This window comes from Centropristis striata, chromosome 19 (genome assembly GCF_030273125.1).
Source record: "Centropristis striata isolate RG_2023a ecotype Rhode Island chromosome 19, C.striata_1.0, whole genome shotgun sequence".
NCBI lineage: Eukaryota > Metazoa > Chordata > Actinopteri > Perciformes > Serranidae > Centropristis > Centropristis striata.
This window is the reverse complement of record NC_081535.1, coordinates 20,891,764-20,908,214: the sequence shown is the minus strand read 5'-3', so window position 1 is coordinate 20,908,214 and position 16,451 is coordinate 20,891,764. Positions and strand designations below refer to the sequence as shown.

At 39.5% G+C, this 16,451-nt stretch overlaps 1 protein-coding gene across 2 annotated transcripts in view; it reads right to left on the bottom strand.

Moving 5' to 3' along the window:
• fibcd1b (fibrinogen C domain containing 1b) overlaps positions 1–16,451 on the bottom strand; it is a 141,664-nt gene that overhangs the window by 89,005 nt on the left and 36,208 nt on the right. Inside the window, exons 2-3 of one of the 2 annotated variants that reach the window (XM_059358165.1) lie at positions 15,447–15,530; positions 8,320–8,799 (exon numbers count right to left, since the gene is read on the bottom strand). In XM_059358165.1, coding sequence (XP_059214148.1) covers positions 8,320–8,799; positions 15,447–15,530 — 564 coding nt within the window. The remainder of the gene's footprint in view (positions 1–8,319; positions 8,800–15,446; positions 15,531–16,451) is intronic. The other variant, XM_059358166.1, reaches the window with a different exon arrangement.

The following is a 16,451-nucleotide window of genomic DNA, read 5'->3' as shown; positions in this document are numbered from 1 at the left end:
ATTGGCTCACAGAATCAGTCACACCAGCACTTAACACAAGGAGCTTTTTTTTGTGAGTTAAGCAATCAGTTTCTGTCTTGTCATCTGTGGCAGACTCATAAAAGGGATGGAATTCAAGCTTTTTATTTTTATTTTATTTTTTTAAAGGAGGACATTTTTTACATGATTCGCACAATAATTTGACGTGCATCAAAATCAAGCTCTTTGGTTGCTTAAATCCAGTTTGGTAAACTGTATTAAACATGATTGAATTATTTTGTAAAAACTCACTACAAAGATGAGCTTTTGTTGAACTTAAACTGAGGTTTTATACAACAGAAATGCTTTCCTGTGGGGGTAGAGTCATAGTACAGAGAGGAGCTGCAAAGCTAGAACTGCCGAGTTAAAGAAAGTCATTTGGTCACGATCTGCCTAATACCACATCTTCACCTCAGACGGCAGCAAGTCCAGTCAACTGGAGCCTGGAGGAGCAAATGGGAGAAGTGAGAGGAGCCATCGAGAAAGTCGCCCACTCTTTTTCCTCTTGACTGGTGTAGCTCTTTGCAAGATGAAAATAATTTAAACCCCCGAGCACATTTGAACTATTCTATAACTTCACTAAGAAGCAATAGGTTTGAAATGTAATGAGAAAACTTCAAACAACTGTATTTTGCTGGACACCTAACAAGCAGTGCTGTTAAAGGACTGGTAAACATATCCCATAAAGATGCTTTGTGAATGCTAAATGTTTCCTTCTTTTTTCTTCAGCCCCTTAACTGAAAGGTTCCCAAGGACACTGCAGCATGGAGTGTAATTACTTGTTTCTTATTCACAATCTGAATATTATAAAATTACTTCTAAGAGGCTCAAATGTATTTACCTTGCACTGCAGCTGTCATGATAAGAGATCATAAGAAAATCCATCTTGTCAGGCTTAAAGTGATGCATTTGTGTCTGAACAACAGGGTGGTATGGACCAATTAGCATCCTCTGAGGAGCCACTGGCAGCTATGGGAGGTGTTAATGTGTGTGTGATGACACAGAGAGGTGACTGTAGTTCAAAACAACAATAGCATCAGATATATCAGAAGTACTTTTAGAGCAAAGAGCAGCACTCAATGCTAGACAGTGATAGTTTATATTATCAACTGCCAAGTATTTTTTGCTCCTTTTCCAACAAGATGGTTACAAAATGATCCTACTAAAGCTAGAGCAATTACTTAAGGCAAGACGCTACTGGCAGAGGAATAGTTTCATGCGCTGGTCAATTGGAGGTTTTAGGCTGTTTAGCCCTAATAACATGTCTTCTTTCAGAATAGTGGGAATAAAACCTCCAAAAACAAACATTTAGGTATATATTTTACTATATTTTATCCATATACTCCTGTGATTTCTCCTAAATTCACTAAAAACTTGCGTTCTATTGTAACATGTAGTACCACAAATGTAGTCTAAACCTCGTCATCGCAGAAACCTCCACTCTCCTGCACAATATTATGTGTTTTACATATTGTATATTGTTGTGACTAGGAATTTGATTCAATATTTTGTCTTCAAATAGTCATTTCCATTCAGAATTTATTAAATCTTGAAAGGCTGTTTTCTCAAAATGAGTTTTTTTCTCATGCTCTGAGCCATAAATCTCAATTTCAACTACATTAAACTTATCAGTTAAAACATGATGAAAAAATATGTTATATGGCTTTTTCCTTCTAAAAAAAACATTGAAACTTAGATATCAACAACATAAGTAAAAATAAATAAAAAAATTATTTCCTGGACAATATATGCAAATGAGTGCATATTTAATGAATTTACATCTAATTTGTATATCTAAACATACAATTTCAGAAAACTTGTAATGGAAAAAAAAATATTGAGTTAATGTAAATAACAAACTAAGGAAGTTTCATGGTGATATCTATAAGTTTAAAAAAATACCCTATTTGACTGTAGTGTCTTCCTTAAAAAATGAATCTGGGTTCTGAACTTTTGGCACCAAACAAAACAAAAACGTTTCTTTGGGCTCTGAGAAACACTACTTTTTGATATTTAATAGTCGAAACAATTCAATGATTTATAAAGAAAGTATCCAGCAGATTAATTTACAATTCATTCCTTGCAGCCTTGCATTGTACATGAAAGCAGATCCCTGAAATAAATCCTGCCAAATGCTGAGTTACAGAAATATATTCATGAAGTTGACATCGACATCAGATGTCTACAGGCTACAGCCACGCTTAATCGTTAACCCCGTCCTTTGTTATCGTGTTGCACTCTGCCAGGCGTGTAGCTCCCGCCACCTCTTCACTCAGATGTTCCCACATCCTGCATTTTTAGAGAACTCCCCATATTTTTTCATCTTTTGGCAGCTTTGTTCATCTGACTCCACCTCCTCCTCAAAAGCATCTGTGTGGCTAATTGTTTTCCCTGCGTGTTCTTTCTCTGATGCCAATAAGCTACAGCTGGAGGTTTGTTTTTTTTCCCAAAAGAAAAATGCACATTTTGGATCCAGAAAGTAAACAGGAGACACCATTCTGGATTAATCTGACAAAGCTGTTTGCATGCTCTCCAAGGGAAATATCTACCTCACATATTTTATCCCTCAGACTCAAGAGAAATATTTGACATATATGAGGTTTCTGAACAAAAGAAACAATGAATAAAAGATTACCCCCATGATGAACAGAACATTCACACACATAAAGGGAATGTTTTCATAGAAAATCTGATAGAGATCATGCGGAGAGTCTCTGGTCTTTGATCAGGCTTTTGATTTTGTCCATGTGTGGCTCAGTGTAGGACTGAGGGGTATCTATGCAGCTAAATCACTATTAATGAAATAAAGTAATGGAATAGCCTCTTAATATTTTTGTGCACTATGTGCTGTGTGTGAGTCTGAGTGTGTGTTTGTGTGCGTGCATGACTAAATGCGTGTGTGTGCATGTTTGTGTATGTATACTTACAGGTGTGTATACAGGTGGGAGGGGTTGGTTTTGTCATTTTTATTGTTTGTTTTTATTCTTATTTTTTTGTAAAGCACTTTGTGTTGCATTTTTATGTATGAAAAGTGCTATATAAATAAAGTTTGATTTGATTTGATTTGATTAAGCATAGGCTACAGTAGGTCTTTCTTGAACAATTGTCCCTCATCAATATGTACTGTAGTTTCCATTTTTATCTCACAATGTGCTGTCAAATATACATAGTTTTGACATATGTATGTACCAACACGATCTCCAGCCTAAACTACAATGTCAATACCACCCATAATGGCACATAATCAGCGTTTGTCAAAACAGGCTTGCGGTACAGCGGAGTGTTCCATAAAAAATAGCACACACAGTCATTTTACATACACGTATGGTTGATTGTAAAGGGCTGCAGTTTTGGTAAATTTAGGTTACAAAACCGCTGACCAAGGTTTAGGGCAAGAAACTTCCTGGTTAGGCGTTATAAAAGACAGTTTAAAAAAGTAAATATATAGACGTAAATGCCGGCAGTGAAGTAAAACAAAAATGTGATTCACAAACCTTGAGCCACAAAAGTTACGGAAGTTACGTAAAAAACGCATGTTACGTAAAAAGTAATTTACTTTTGTTTTCACATGGGATACAACCCATGGCTGAAAGACCACCCCATGACTGTGACATCCACCATTTATACTCACAACTACAAGTACGTCAGCAAGATGGCAGCGGAGGACAGTCTAAAACGTAATTATAAGTCGTATTTTGCTACCTTATATTGACCTTTTTGAGGGGAGACCAGTCTCGTATATACCGTACCATTTGCTTATATAAAATTATTTATATCGAAAGCTTTTCCAGTAATTAGAAACAATAAAGGGTTTTTGTATTTTTTCTGTCACTTCTGTAATTAGAGATATTTTTAAGTACCCTTGTGCCAAACAAAACATATAACTATGTTTACATAGTCCTTTGTTGTTCAAATGACAGTGGTTTGGATGAGTTTTATTCCTTTGAATTGTTGAGCTGTATACAGTATCTTTGAAGTTACTTAATTGAATTATGTTTCCATATTTTAGGTGACTTTTATCATTATCCACTCATATTGAGGTTTTGAAGTTATTTGTATCACATCCCTGGCTGAAACGCTGAAACAAGCACTCTTTACTTTTTCATGTCCTCAAAGGACTCTGCATCGACCACAATGAACATCTTAGGCAATATGTTTTTTTATATTCTACAGAAGGAAAGGTTTCGCCCCTAGATTCTTACCAAAGGTTGTAGGTGTCACTTGCCCAAAACATTAATATTCCACAGGCACATAATTCAGTTTAAACTGTGACCTGTGGTTCAAGGAATTCAGTAAGTCATGCTCTTCCTTGCAGTCTTTTTTTTTGCAGTCAGACATGGTGCAAAACTGAATGTCAAGTCAGTTGAATATGTGAACTACATTTTATGTCGGTTGGACTTCTGCTATAGGGAGAACTTTTTTTAATGCAGAAGGGGTGCACAAGTGCAGGTCACAAAACCCTAGGAGGCATTATACATGGTTGCATGCATTGTGTATGTGCAGGGCTGCCACTGCTGGTCAGAGAGCTAAAAAATACATTAACAACTTTTAATGCAATTCATACTCCTGACAAAAGTTTGCAGTTGTTACCATGAAAAAGATCAATAGAGGCAACAAACTGAAAGCCATTGAGGGGAAAGTAATAAATCCACTTCATAACATCAGTCAAAAGTTTGGACACACCTTCTCATTCAATGTTTTTTCTTTATTTTTAGATTAATACTGAAGACATCAAAACTATGATGGACCACACATTGAATAATGTAGTAAACAAAAAAGCATTAAACAAATCACAATCTAAATATAAAACATATTCTGGTGTTTAACACTTTTTTATTTACTACATAATTCCATATGTGTTCCATTGATGTCTTTAATATTAATGTACAATGTAGAAAATATAAGAAAAAAAGAAAGAAAAACCATTAAATGAGAAAATGTGTCCAAACTTATAATTGATACTGTATATTAAAAAGGATGTTGCATTCTGTTTTATTTACATTTTGGACAATGGTCCAACTTCTTTGGAATTGGGGTTGTACAATAATGGAGTAAATGTATTTGTAATGTACATTGCACTACAAGTACTGATTAATTTATTAACTATTCTTAATCCATCCCAAGTTTGTAAAAATGTTCCTGTGTTTGGGAATTCATGTTCTAATAATAAAAGACTAATTTATACCTCATTTCACCTTCTAGTTTCTTCATAGTTCAATCAACTTTTAAACCTTAAGAGAAAAATGACTTGGTATTTCTTAATATAACTATTAATTTTCGACTGGTATGAGCATTTTTATTGTGATGACATTTTTGCCACATCGCCCAGCCCTATCAGGTTATATCTAAAAATCATAGGCTATGTTGTTGCCATTAACATTCATGAATCTGAAGAGATGAAGCCATGAGGAGTCCCCCAGGGTTCAATTCCTGGGCCTCTAATATTCAGGAGGAGGGAAATAACTGCCAGTATCATACAAGAGTTTTGAGTTAGAGCAAACACTAGAAACAAGCTGCAACATGTCCATCACTTTGAAACCTAACCATAACCTAAATGTATTGCTATCTTCCTTGTTTTTTCTGGTCCCTTCAGGGTTGTTTATTTGAATGCAAATGTGTACTTTCTTTTTGGCATCTGCAAGCAGATGCTGTGAAAAATGAATATGTCTGTTTGTGAAAAATCAAAACACATCGCTCTTAAAGCCCACCGCAATCAGATTTTCCTGCTTATCTCCTCGGGGGTATGTGAAAGGGTTTCTCTCTATATGGCGGGATGAAACTGTTCTGCGGGGGGCTCTGGTGCACACTGAGCCATTACTAACAGTGGCACAGTCAGCTCTGTGTCATCGTATAAATCAGAAGTCTTGGCCACAGGTGGCCCATAGATCACACAGTCACACCATGGTGTCAGGCAGGAACAGCGGATGTGCACACCACATGCCTTGCCTCCAAAGAGGAAATCAATCACCTGGAGTGTCTGGGCTGCCAGCACCACCTCCACTTAGCCCTAGTGCCCACTGCACTATGCCATAGACAACATTAACAGCAGTAGGGACGGGCCCTCCTTCGGCCTCTGTTGCACTACCAATCAGCACCCATGGTTTCTCAGTCCACGGAGGCAGTCCAAACCAATCCAGTGAGTTTTTGAGTGATTTCTAAACAATGTTGAACCCTGAGCTAAAGGAATCTGGCTTAAAGAAAGCATTGGCAAGGCAGAATGCATTCAGTTGTTAGAGCCGTATGGCTGGCAGCTATGAAATCTATTTACTGCACAATAGAGAGACTGAGCCTGATGGGCCAAAATTAAAAGAGCATGTAGTGTGAAGATTTTCCACGCGCATTTAGGAAATGCATCGTCAATAAATCAATGTGGACAGTGCGAAACTAAAGGGGGTCTAATCATGTTTTCATCCAATGTGGAGTCTGTCTTAGACATCGAGGGCAACATTATGTTATCTTATCGTTGAATGTGCAAGTTTCTTGTTTCTTGAGTCACGATTGGGCATTTCTTCCCCTGTGACCTCATCTTCAAACACCACGCTGAGTGAGTTATACTCAGTGGAACACAAGCCTCCTTTGCACTTTAATCTAGCCGTTATTGGGCTTTTACGGTGTAAAGAAAAAAATAACATGGCCCAGTTGCCTTTGGTTTAGTGAATGATGGTGTTTTGATTTTGCAGTCAGGAAAAGGAAGGGACTAAATAAGACCAACGACAAGTCCAATGAGCTGCCACACATCTTAGGTGGTTTCACAATCAATACCTATTGATAGGTGTTTCACAATCCAGTCGCTGAGCACCTCTGTACAGTATTTAAAGTCATGACTTCAGCAGTGAGTCTTCCACAGTTCATCTGCTCTTACTGCTGAACCAATCGCCCTTTTAGATCATAAAAACGAAAGAAATAAACATGCTGGATTGTTTATCTTAATGCAATTTCTAGATATGATAAAAGAATAGTCTGCATGTTCTCAGGCGGCAATTCAGCATTTAACAACTAGTAATGAAGTTAGCATTCAGACATGAAATTGGAGATAATACATGCTCACCATTAAAGATAATGGCCAGTGCATGGATTTTCAAAAATTTAAATATTTTTTGTTTGGATATTATATCACCCTACTCAGGATTTTATGGCTTCGGCTATTTTTGTAATTACCTTCTCCGAGTAGATCTGTTAAAAATGCTCAATTATTAAATGTATCGTGATTCTCTCTCTTGAGTTCTCATTGTGTTATGAGGCGAAGCTCTCAGGACGCTGCTAATAAACCTGAGATTGCAGATTCCCCAGTCACATGAGAGTCAGCAGTGAGAGATTTTAAATGAACATTTAATTTACGACGACATCACTCGAATGTGTCAATCAAAACCATTACTCAAGTGGTTGTATAACGGTGGATAAACACATTTCCTATGAATTCCTAAGAGTAATTCTCTGCTGCTCTTCATTTGTCATCTCTTGAGTTCTCTTCCTCCCGGCAGTATTAGTAGAATTGTTTTTACTGAAAAAAAGCCGCAAACCAACCTCCGCTAATTCTGTGATAAACACATTTAATTTTCCATAAACTTTTTACCATAAAGTCCACCATCATGTTGTTTGTGAAGCTTCAAAATCAGGAAATCAGGTGTTTTCATCAGCAGCCACTTTAGACGACTCAAGCAGAAGTGGCCTTTTTTTTTAAGCTAGACCATGTATTGACATCAAAAGTTTTGATGCATCGATAATCGTTTATAGTCAAATTGTTAGGTGTCTGGAGATTTACAGCTGGTTTGTTTGTCTGTTTCGTCAGCAGGGTTATGGAAAAATTCCTGGCTGATTTTCTTGACACTTGGTAGAAGAAGAAACATTTTGGAGTGGATCTGAATCATGAACAGATACACAAACATTACTTTCCTGGTCATATTTTTAGGCTCACCTGATCTGTTTCCTATGTTCTTTACTGTCAAGCCAATATTGGAAACAGATTTCAATGTTTTGTTAATCATTCTGAGCAATAACAAAGCTCCACATCTACTTTGTGGCATCCATGTTGTTTCCACAATATGACTTGAAGCTCATGAATACACACTGAAGTCGGAACGATTTACCAACTTGGGGAATGGGACTATCCAAGAGCATGTGAATGTACCACCTTGGTGGAGGTCTTTGCTCTGAGTATCATTCTAGTTTATTCATAAAATAATAAAAGACTACCTTTATTGTGTGAATTTGTGCCTCAATTACCACCCTGACCTAGGTGATGTATTCTCTATTAGCTTACAATAATGCCACTCATGTCCACTATGTGTGTGTGTATCTCACCTGTATGAGGCGTCCCTGCTCCGTCTGCAATGTGTTGAGGTCTTGCCCCAGGCTGCCCTGCCCCCTGCGTAAGGATTCATAGTCCATTTTCAGTTGCCCAGCGTGGGCTGACAGCTTGGCCACCTCCTCGGCCAGACTGACGAGGAGAGCCCGATCCTGGCCTTTCACCGACTTCAGGTCAGAGTCGTGGTCGGTTAGCGAGTGAAGCAGTGAGGTCTGCACGCCCTCCAGGCGCAAAAAGTTACTGTTGTAGTCGGGACAGTTGGGGTCGATGAAGATGTTGATGCGAGAGCCGTCGCCTCTCTCGACGGTCACCAGGGCATTGGCTTCATCCTGATTGGTGGAGATGTGGGGGAGGCCATCGGACATGGGCGGGGCCTGGTAGTGATTCATAAAAAGGATGGTGCCTGTGACGGTGACGGCCAGCAATACAGCAACGAAGAGCAGGATAGTGCAGAGCAGGTAGCTGCAGCTCATCCTCTGTAAGGAACAAGGGAGGAAATAAGGAAGGAAAAGAAAAAGGAAGGGTTAGGATCACAGATACTAGAACTCCAAAAGTTACGGCGAAAACCTGCCTTATTCAAAAAAGAAATGACTTTCATCCATCACTGGGGATATTTTGAATGCCAGATGCTCAGTACTCAGCAATATAAACATATTCCCATCTGTCAGAATGTAGTTTTGAATGATTTATGTAGCAACACAATGTAGATTCCTTCAACTGCCAGTCCTGTTGAAAATCAAAATTTCTTTAAAACTCCCTGTATGCCATCAGAGTGGCGGTGCTGCAGTAGAGGGAGGATGCCAGCCTGAAAAACCTCTGGTCAAGGCACTGACGTTGCATCTTTCCACTTCAGAGACAGGACAGAAAACAATAAAAATCCAAAACAATGGTAGACAAGAAGAGAAAGTAAAAAAGGGACTGAGACAGCCTATAGAATTTAAATGAATGAACAGAGAGTAGAATCCTCTTAGAGGGAAAAAGCAGACCTCTACCAGTAACACGCTCTCCATTAACTGGACTATAAAGGCCTGTGTGATGGCCCTTTATGATCCAGCTCCATTTTTCCACTCAGGTCAGGAGAACTAGCGATGGATAAGAGAGAGCAATATGGCCCACCTATGCATGATTAACAATGCCTGGCTCCCCCATATCTTCCTACAAATGAATCAGCAACTGATTTTTTTCTTTTCTGCACTGGAGGATGTTCTTTCTGTGAAAATATGTGGGCAGGTATGTGTGTGTGTGTGTGTGTGTGTGTGTGTGTGTGTGTGTGTGTGGGTGTGTGTGTGTGTGTGTGTGTGTGTGTGTGTGTGTGTGTGTGTGTGTTTGTTTGTGGAAGTGTGAGTGAGGGCAACCTCATTAATATGTAAATTGGCTGTACAAGCACATTGAAGCACACTAATAGACAGCTAATGGTCTGCTTTACAAGAGAGAGTTTATGGTTTCTTTCATGTGAAGAAAATCAATTGTGTTGTCCAGGAAATACTCCTATCCGCTGTGTTTATCCTCAATAGAAAAGTTGCAATTCCCCCAACTACTTGTCCATGCAGGGGACAAAATATAGGCTGTGTGGAAAACAAGTATGCATGGTATACAGGATGTGGGAATCCAAAATATTAGCCCACATAGTGTTGACACAAAATGGGTCCTATCTGAGGATGATTCCTCTCATGGGCCTCAATTGTAGCCTTCCTTGGTCCAATCATGAGCCAAAATAAATGCACACAAAAGGGATTCATGTGGAGCCTGAGGATGGTTTTCTCACATTGGACCCATTTGTAACCCCCTGGCTTCATTCACAACTCACATGGGCAGACACATATGGGGCCCGGAGACAGACAGCAAATTTTGCGAGGCCTAGTGAGTCCCTGCTGGAATCCAATGCTTCTATGCTGCACAAAAAATAAGATTATAGCTGCGATTTTTACAAATCCAACCAACAAGACAAACAACAAGCAAACACGGACTAGGCGAATAACACAGTAGATGTGTCGGGAAGATTATTGCATTTAAAAAAAAAAAAGAAATATATCTGCGTATTATCAGAGACGGCAAGAGGTGTTTTACCAGTGCACACAAAAGCACAAGAATACATCATTCCTCTATTCTGGAGTGCAACAAAACCATTTTAGAGAGGATGGTTGGAAAATGACTACTTTCATCACATATTGCTTGTTTTATTGATTTTTTTTATTTTTACTCATGTAATATAAAAATCCATTTGGTAGGATCTACTAAGTACATTGATTAAATTAATGCATTGGTGTTTTTCTTCAGGGGCTGACTTCACTGTGGTCGCTGCTTTCTGGACACTGCTGGCATCTACAGAAGCGCTGTCACTGCAAACTGCCTCTGGGCTCTATTTGTCCAAATGGGTTGGAAACTGTTTACACACACACACACACACACACACACACACACACACACACACACACACACAATTTGCCCATTCTGGGAACAGACAGGCAAGCACATGCACATATTGCACATGAAAAAAAATTGGATTACTTTGTCAGAAACTTGCCACTTCTTCCTGTTTTTTCACCAAAATACATCATCAGAGAAAAGAGCTCGAGGGAAGTATTGCCGCACGTATCATTTTTTGCTCTATCTTAAGACCCTGACTGCATGATGAAATCTCTCTTTGCATGTCAAACAGTGTTTTTAGTTTTTCTCTCCCCTCTGTGTGTTTGAGTGCAGGTGCAGCTGAGTGATTACGACTGGGTGTGGATATGTGTGTGTGTGTGTGTGTGTGTGTGTGTGGCAGGGTGTCTGTGCTGTACATAATGTGTATAATGGCCTCACGCTGCAGAATGGCTGCAGTGTAACATTAGTAACAGTTTTACTGAGCTCTATCGCCAGCGGGGCAAGACATCAGTGGAAACCATCATCGGTGCTCCACTAAATATTCATTGCTAGCATACTGATTGTTAACTTAACATAGGGAAGATATATGGTGACCCCCCCTGCTGACAGCGAGACACACACAGAGCTGAAACACATACATATTCAAAAATTCACATGCAGCAGCCGTGCATCTAATGAAACCTTTTACAAATATGCCATAACAGGCTCATAATGATGTCCCCATATATATTTATATTGTTACTCCGTCACATACATACCAGAAAAGTGTGTAATAACATGAAAAACTAAAAGGTATTTAAAGTTTTAAAAAAATACTTTGGAAATAGCCGGCCAGTCCAACAGCTGGACAAGGGAGTTTGAGGAAATTCCAGACGGCCATAGAAGAAGCCATAACGGGCCTAAACTTGTTCTGAAGGGAATTTTCGGACTCCAGTATTATCCAGGCTGACTAGATCATGGGGGGCGGAGTATACCGGAGTTCCATCAGAAAGTAGGAGGGAAGATTTGGGCTATATAACCTGAAGCACAGCCCACACAGTGGTGTGGCTTGAAGCTCTTCTGTGTGGGTTGTGCATGTTCTCTCTGTGTCTCCCTGGGTTCTCTACAGGTCCTCAAGCAGTCCAAAGACATGCAGGTTAGGTTTAGTTGGTGACCCTGTTTACATGTGGTTTTAAAAAACCATTTACACCTGTGTATCATGCGTCTCCATTGATGTCCAGCTGACCATTTTTGTTCAGATTTCGCTACTGACGATGCTACTTCCGCTAGAAGTTGAAATTGCCCAGTGCATATTTATTATGTTGGATAACAGCAACAACTTGAGACGCAAGTTGATATCTGGCAATATGCTCATAAACGGCCCGGTAACGATATGAGTCCTCTCCATTTTGATGACCGTTGGCATCAATGCGACCACCACACGGCCTGCATTGATGACATATTTTCCTGTTACGTCCTTGTCGGGGACGCATCAGCGTTTACATTACAAAATATATGTGGTCAAATGTGTCCTAGAAAACCTCTGAAAGTGATTTCAGTTATCCGATCACAATGCAGCATGGCATTTGTATTTAGAGCTGACCACTTGTGATGCATTTTAAAATGCCTGTGTAAACAGGCTCGAAATCGCCCGTAGGCGTGAATGAAAGAGGGAATGGTTGTCTCTATGCGCCAACCCTGTGAGAGTCCAGCGACCTTTCCATGGTGTACATCACCTCTCACCCCATGTCAGCTGGGACTGGCTCCTGCCCCCCGTGACCCGAGTTCAGGACCTGAGTAATAGGTTTAAGCTCTTGAAAATAACTGTTTTGCCTTCAACTCTGACCATTTCCAATGACGTTTTTGAGCTATTTGGACCCCAGTAGATTAAATGATGGTGAATAAGTCCAGACGCCCTGACTTGGACATCTGACCACCGACACCACAGGGTACAAAGTACTTTCTGATGGTTTTTGTATCAACAATAAAGGTCACTACAGTTAGTAAAGGTAGCCAATTCATTGGTGGCATGTAGGTGGGAAAAGCACATGGCTAAAATATTGTTTTTAAGTAGATGTGCAATAATGGATGTGCAATAAAAGCTTCCAGTGACCCAGCGACAAACTTGGCAATGTTCCACTCTGTTTTTTCTGAGGTCAGACTGACATGAAGTCAGATGGAATGACTTGAAGGAAGAAAGCATGACAATGAAGAGGTTTTGCTGCTGCCTTTTTTTGATGTTCAGTAGCAACAACCTGCTTCTTGTCCCAACAGATTACCCCATCTCTCAACTCAAGAGCTGCAATAGGTTAATGACAGTGAGAACGGTGCGCAGGTAGCCTCTAAACACTGTTGTTTTTTTTTTTGTAAATGAGTCTCTCAATCTCACAGCAGGAGCCCTCTCTGTAATTAGCGACTGACTTTCAGACCCTCTCATGTCTCTACTCATGCAACGCCATGGGATTTGAGAGGACAACAGGGGAATTCTGATGGATAGATAGAAAAAGGATAGGCAGAGAATGAGAGAGAATTCTTCTCTATGAAAATGATGTTGTCCTCCCACGCAGGAACATTGGCAGACAGTTCTTGGACGATGGGCTTTGTCTGCTCATTAGATAAGCAGGAAAGCAGCAGGAGCCTTGCAAGCTCTCTCCCTCCCTTGCTCACTTTCTCCCCTTCAAACACGAATATAAATATATACGCACACACATATATGCTGACACTGATGTATACACAGGAAGAAATTCAACTAACGCACATAGAAAAGCAAAAACATCTTAAAATAAATTGGCACACATAGATGTAGCAAGCCTAAAGCACAAAGTCACAATTTTAAAAAGAGGGATTTTTACCAATTCCACTTCCATTTCATTCACCTGCAGCTTGAATAACACTTTCACATCAGTATTCAATACATACTGGAGCTTCTTTCCAAAATTCTGCCACACAATCAGGCTCCTTCTCCTGGCGCTGCCATGATCACTCCGCCGAGTTCAAAGAATCTGCAGCGCCTAATCCCGTCTAATACTTTGTGTTTGAGTTATTTTGTACTTGAACTGAGGTTGTGCCATTGCTGCTGTGAGGTGGCAAAATGTAATGTGTAATGTGCAATAATCCCTCGCACTGCCATCACCAAAGCAGGGAGCAAAAAGCGGATTGTGATGAAAATCGTCGTCAATGATACCTAATCCCCTCCGCAGGTGAGAAAGTCACTATTCATCTTGTGCCCTGGATTTTACTGAAAGGAAGGTGGTGGAATACATATATTTACAAGAGAAATGAAGCAATAAAGGGATTTTGTGTACAGGACACAGTCTTTATTAGTTTGAATCTTCCACTTCTATCCTCTTTGATGTTTACTGGATCTTTTATCAATCGACAATTCAAGCAAAAATGCCCAAAATGTAAGTGATTCCAGCTTCTCAAATGTGAATATTTGTAATTATCCAAATCCATGATTCGATTTGACTAAGGTCACATTTTGAATACATTTTCAAATTAGACATTTTTTAGTACTGAAGGCTTTGATATTGTTAGACTATTGAGTCATTGGTTTTTCAACTGTCATAGACCCAGATCCTTCTTTTAACATTGATAATCTATATTGAAAGCTTATTTGGAACTAAAAACGTGATGTGCACCATATCCAGCAAATAATAAGAAAGACATGCCAGAAACAAAAACGGCCTAATATTCAGCATGTTGGCTACGGCCGTAGGCAGCACTTGGATCAGGTTCAACTGTTTTAAAACTTTTGAGGTGAGAAATCGGCAATGCAGTAACAAAATCTTGATTCATTCGAGTTTGGTGCATCTTGATGTATGGAACTCACTCAGTTTAGGTTGATTTGGGTTGGGTTTATCAAAATTCAGGCACATCGAATGGTTAGTCAACTTTCAGAGCTGTATCCATGCTGCAACGTGCGGCTGGATATCCTGCTCTCGATAGAAAATTAATAGCAATGTCAACAGATCCAATGTATCTCCACCTTTAGTCTTCTATGATTTCTTTAAATTATATTTGGGTTTAGAGGGGTTGGTCATTCATACAAAATATAGGAAAATATATATAAAAAATATATGATTTAAAAATATATATATTTTCAAGTCTGTATAAATAAAAATCAAAAAACAAAATAAAAATCAACCAGGAATCTAAATTGTAGTTTAAAGTGCAAATCTCAACAGTTGCCAAATACAAAAAATATACTCTTTACTCTCTGTGGTGGAATGTAACCAAGTACCTTTACTCAAGTACTGTACTAAAGTACAATGTTGAGGTACATCTAATTAATTTGTGTATTTCCATTCATTTATTTCCAGTTACTTTATACTTGTAGTTTACAAAATTTTGGCAAATATTGTATGTATTGAATTCTTTAAAATAAAAATAAATTCTAGTTTTAACAGTTTGATGTATAACTATACACCAAAGTGCAGCACAGGGGTAAATTAAAATATATTTTATGATCCCCTGAACGTGACATGGATTGTATGCATTAAATACATTACCACCACTGCTAATGCGTCAAACTGCGCCACTCTAACCAGCATCTGTCAAATTAGAATGACTACTTGGTGAAAGCCTCTAATTTAGCTCCCATTGATATTATAGTTCTGAAATAACCCATAAAACAAAAGCAGTGTTGATGTGTTTGTGTTTATGTGTGTGTGTGTGTGTGTGTGTGTGTGTGTGGGTGGGTGGGTGTGCGTGCGTGCGTGCATGCACATCTGCGTGCATGTGCATGTCCACAGTGCATCTGGTGACAGGGCCTTACCTTGGCGGGAGTCTCCCTGGCAGTTTCTGAGTCTGACCAGCGATGTTTGAGCTGGGAGGAGCTGGGCACACACTCACAGAACGTCTGCATGGGACAAACAGACAGGGCCACCAGTGTTGGCGTTTGTTCAAGTCACATGTGCAGTCAAGCATGCAAGCACATGCGCACAAACACACACTCACAAACACACACACACACACACACATATGCATGCAAAAGGAGACAAAGATTTTTTGGATCTGTATTTAAATAAGAGAAAAAAATCAAAATAGTGGGCGCAGCACATTTTCTAAGCCGTCAAATCTAATATGAAATCATTGTTAAGAGATAAATAGTGCTGGCGCTGATAAACTACAACCACCTACACACATAACTGCACACTGACAGACAGATCTGAACAGGCATCTGTACATCTCAAAGGTATCACTGGCTTCAATAGTTTATGACAGGCTCAATGCGTCTTCCCAGAGATGGTTTTGCAAAATCCGTACACAGAGTTTCCTCCTACTCTGAATACAAAAGAAAAAAAGAATGAAAAGGACGTTTTCATTGAATATGAGTGGGTACAGCACATGTGTAGAGGGAAGCATTCACATATGCAAGTGAATGTGGGTGTTTGTATACAATATCTCAACATTGCACGCTGCAGTATATGTGCCTCTTGTGCTCGTGTGCGTCTGGGAGTAGTTCTAGCTGCGGCACAGATAAAAGCGTAGAGTAATTATGAAAGTGGGGGCTTTCTAACTGCTCCGGGAGAGCAAGTCGTTTCGTGACCGTAAACCACGCTGCTCCCACTGTGGAATTGCTCAATTAGCCTGGGACAATAACACTGACAGAAACACACAAAAACACGTGGGCACACATGCACACACAAATGCCTACTTAAGAGCGGATGCAGCAAACAGTAGCAATTAATGTATCAGGATGTGTTCTCTCTGAACCTGGTTATAAAACTGTTTGATATACGTGACTGAGACTAAACATGCTCTTCACACTAAGTTATGA